Source organism: Rhagoletis zephyria, unplaced genomic scaffold, assembly GCF_001687245.7.
Source record: "Rhagoletis zephyria isolate East Lansing unplaced genomic scaffold, Rhagoletis_zephyria_1.1 Rzeph_scaffold_03143, whole genome shotgun sequence".
NCBI classification, from domain to species: domain Eukaryota; kingdom Metazoa; phylum Arthropoda; class Insecta; order Diptera; family Tephritidae; genus Rhagoletis; species Rhagoletis zephyria.
In genome coordinates this window covers 21,832-26,045 of record NW_016160227.1, presented here as the reverse complement: position 1 = coordinate 26,045, position 4,214 = coordinate 21,832, and the positions used below count along the sequence as shown (strand labels likewise).

Sequence of the window (4,214 nt, the reverse complement as noted above, 5' to 3'; positions counted from 1 at the left end):
AAGAACAACATTTTTTTCTATGAATCGACATACTTTAAGCATTGTTGACGCTATTTCCATTTGAATGAGGAAATAGCGTCAATGACTTTATTTCCAAATTTTTGTTGACTTTATTTCGCTTTTGAAAAGGTAATAATGTCAATTGACTTTATTTCGCACCAGGGTGGGAAATAAAGTCAATTGACCTTATTTCCATTGACCTTATTACCTGTCACCGATGATATACTTTAAATAAATTATGAGTCTGCGAAAATATCTTTTCAGCATATGAATATACTTCTTAACTTTTTCCCGAATATTTACATACAGGTTCGAAATTATGCCAGTAACATTCAAATATCGTCGCTTGGATGGAAAATTTCCGTAAGCGTCAGTTTGACAGTTTTTAGTTAAAGATGCAGTTATATATTTTAAAATCAGATATTTCTGGAGATTTTTTTTTTTGCGAAACTCACGATTAGGCTAATTAGTGAAAATTATTGTTAATTTATAAAAAAATTTATCACATTTGGCGTATACGACAAAATTTTGTTAAACTCATAAATGGTTGACAGTAAACTAAAAAATAAGATAATTTAAGAATTTCGTGAACTAGTAAATAGCATTCTCCGGCACTTTGGAGAAAATCTGTAGTCGAGTTTCTGAGAAATTGAATTCCAAACTTCAATTGTGATTTCCCGAAACCTGCCGAAAGTAACATGCAACGACCTTTTATCTAGGCGACGATATAACATTTAGCTAAAATATGCATCTAAATAAATTATAATTGTCATTATTTTCGCAGTTGAAGTATATGCCAGGCGAGTAACAGGTATATTTATACATACATATGTAAGTATACCTAAATTAGCACGTTGAGCTTGTATAATCATCCCTCTAATGCATTAATTCTATATACGTTAGGACCAACGCCCGACGCAGTTATGTCTTTATTTAATAACGGCCTTATGACAAAATATTCAAGAAATATATTTTTAGATTTTTATTTACTTCATTTCATACATTAATATTTACCTGATTTTTTGTTTAATAAATACCAGGAATAAATATTTAATAAAAAACTATTTCACTTAAGCTTAACCAACTTTTAGTTGCTCGGAGCTAATTTTGGAACGCTTCATGAAATATATTCATAGACGGTAAATGCAAGCCTGGGTGCATCGTTAATGAGCTGAAGAACCAAAACAAATTAAATTTGTGGAATGGAGCCTTTTGAAATGGCCTTTACAAACGGCAATGAAATTTCGACATTATTCAAGGAATCGTGAATATAAGCTGCCTTTCATTTGGCATATTTGCAAAAATTATATTTGTTACAAAAAAAAACAACATTATTTTCTATTTTTATTATTATATATTTTTGAAATAAAAATAATCCACCTTGTACACCAGAAAATTTCTTTAAACTATCTTGCGCAGCAGTTTGTTTATATTATCTTCACGGTTACCGAAATCACCAACGTAGTGGCCACAGTAAGTTCGAGGCTTTCTTGAAGTGGGATCCAACAGTGAATATTTCGTGCGCCAAATAATCAACGCACTGAATATCGTGCGCTTTGTGCAATTTGCGTTCGATCACAAAGTTGTCAAGAGTTTGGGACACGTTGATGGTTGTGCCTGACAATTCCACGTTTGTAGATCAATTCACGAACTGATATAAGATTTGGATAGCCCCATGTAATATAGGGTTCGGAAATCCGTAGCATATTAATGGTTGCCTTGTTCAATTCGATGAACAAACCGTTGTTAATGTGGCGAAGATGGAACCACAGTAAAACTTTACGCACTTTTGGTGCAACTTTGTTGATAAAGATCACAAAAGCCATTATGCGGGCACGTAGAATGGGCCGCGTTTCTTTGCCAGACGGCGCAACTTCATCTCACGGCGGCCATCAGGAGATATTTTGCTTGATATTTCTCAGCATGCTCCAAGTTTTCACGCTTGCGGAGTGCAATCACAGCAGAGCGCTTTAGTTTACGCTTGATCAGGGTAGCACGTTTCCTCACCTGCTTCTTGCTTAACTTCATCTTCGACTCGGGGACAGCAGGCAGCTTCCTGGAAGCAGCGTTGCCAGGTTGACGTTTTTAACGTCATTTGGACGTTTTTTGTATCCTGTTGACGTTTGGACGTATTTTATGTAAAAAAAAATTACGTTTTTTAACTTCCCAGGAATTTTTTTCTCTTTNTTTTAACGTCATTGGACGTTTTTTGTATGTTGTTGACGTTCGGACGTTTTTTGTGCAGAAAATGATGTTTTTAACTTCCCAGTAATTTTTCTCTGTTGCTAAATCTTGTAAGTAGAACTCATTTTGAATTATTTTCTTAATAAATCTTTACAAGCTTTGTGTTTTGCAGCAACTGCTTCAAAAGATATTTATTCATTGGACACAGATGACTTAAATATGATGCATATCAAGCGTACGCGCATTTTTTTTTTTATTCTTGGACTGTGTTCAAAGTCTGGTTGTGTAAATACTTGAGGTTACGAGGCTTATTGTAATGTTTGCAATTGCACATTAAAAGCCAAATCAGGAAGAGCTGTTCTCTTGCAACACGCACGCTCGCAAAAGCATCAAAAAAGCTGTAGCAGCATAAAAAGTCAGAAAACAGTAGGCGACTTTTTTAATTTTAAATTTAATTTAAAATGTAATGAACGCAAAAAAGGCTAAAATATTGATATACTCCTTCTTAACAGAACGTAATTTAGCATTTTCGACCGCCGACCCCCTTACCAAATGTCTACAAGAAAAAAAAAATTATTAAAAATCAACACGATTATTTAGCCCCTTTAAAATTGCACATTATTGCCCTGAACTGCATACTCAAAAAAATTCTAAAAAATCTAAATAAAAAGTTGAAAATCCAGCTGAAGCTTTGCAGTTTTTTTATAATTTTTGCACAAAGTTTGAAATGTGGATTTATATTTTGTTTGTTATATAATGAGCTTTTATGGAATAACAATTTACATTAACCAATGGAAATCGCAAAAAATTGGAAAAATAAAATACTCCCCTCATTTTGTTTTGTTGTAAAATTTTTGAGAAATGTGAATTCACCACGATGCAATACAGAAAGAACACGGACGAGGGATATAATTTTAAGTATTCAGTGGCAATGCGCAGAGCGTTCCGAGTAGCAAAATTAATTTGTATCAAATATAACATTAAACGGTGGTTCTAATACATTTTTTAATACTATTAATCAGAGTACATACATTATATGGTATTTCTTTCAAAAATTAATGCACTATATGCATTTTTTTAATATTTCTTAAGTTTCTTTCATTAGTGCTGAAAAGCAACCCTGCGTGTAAGAAATTATGTGGTACTTAAAATTTCACCTCTGGAAACTTTATCCCCATAAAGGACTTCACCACAGTTTTTTTACTGGATACACTGAGCTTGCAAATAAAGCCAGCACAAGGCGTATGATAGCCAAGAATGATAGAATAAAAGATGCGCCAATCGAGCTGACCGTGACGTCGACAATACCACAATGAGAGAGCAAGACGAAATCGACAAGAAAAAGAGGAAGCATTGAACAAAAGGCAGTATTGCCAAGTTTTGAATTTAAAAAAGCCCGAAATTTTTATTGGTGTATTTTATGGACTATATGCATACATAATTTTATTGTAAGAATACCGATTCAAATTAATAAAAATCAACGTTTCTTGCACGACGGTCGATATCTTCTGGCATGATTGAAGTTGCTGCCACATATTTTGTGGTCGCTTATGATTGTTACTGTGCCATAATTTTGTTAACATTTTTGTAAAGTTGCTTACTACACTTACGATTGCTATAAAGTTTGCTTCAATATTTTTAAGATTTTCAAATTTGGTGCCTTCAAATTAAAAACAAAAGCACCAAAAAAGCACCAAGCACCAAACCTCAAAAATTTTCGCGTTATGAATACCCACTAAATTTGGTGCGAAAAGCATCAAGTTGGCAACAGTGAATGTAAACAAAAGTATTGTATGACGTCAGCGATTGGGTGGATGCTGTCTAATCGACGTACAATAATACAAGGTTCGATAAACTGACAGTTGTCTCTCTCGCACCGCTCCCTTAGCAGTAGCACCGTGTTGCTTCTTTTCAAATTTACTTGGAATGTAGCTTTTCTGTGAAATAGAAGTATAAGCTTTTGTGCAATATGTTTATTTGTATATGCATATGAAGCACATTTAACTGATGAAAACATAAATTGTTTTTAA

At 33.5% G+C, this 4,214-nt stretch overlaps 1 protein-coding gene across 1 annotated transcript in view; it reads right to left on the bottom strand.

Annotated features, from left to right (window-relative positions):
• Window positions 1-1,826, bottom strand: part of LOC108368490 (60S ribosomal protein L7-like) — a 2,002-nt gene extending 176 nt beyond the window's left edge. The window contains exon 1 of the mRNA XM_017623338.1: window positions 1,591-1,826. Within this exon, the coding sequence (XP_017478827.1) occupies window positions 1,591-1,826 (236 nt within the window). The remainder of the gene's footprint in view (window positions 1-1,590) is intronic.
• Window positions 1,827-4,214: the final 2,388 nt, after the last annotated feature.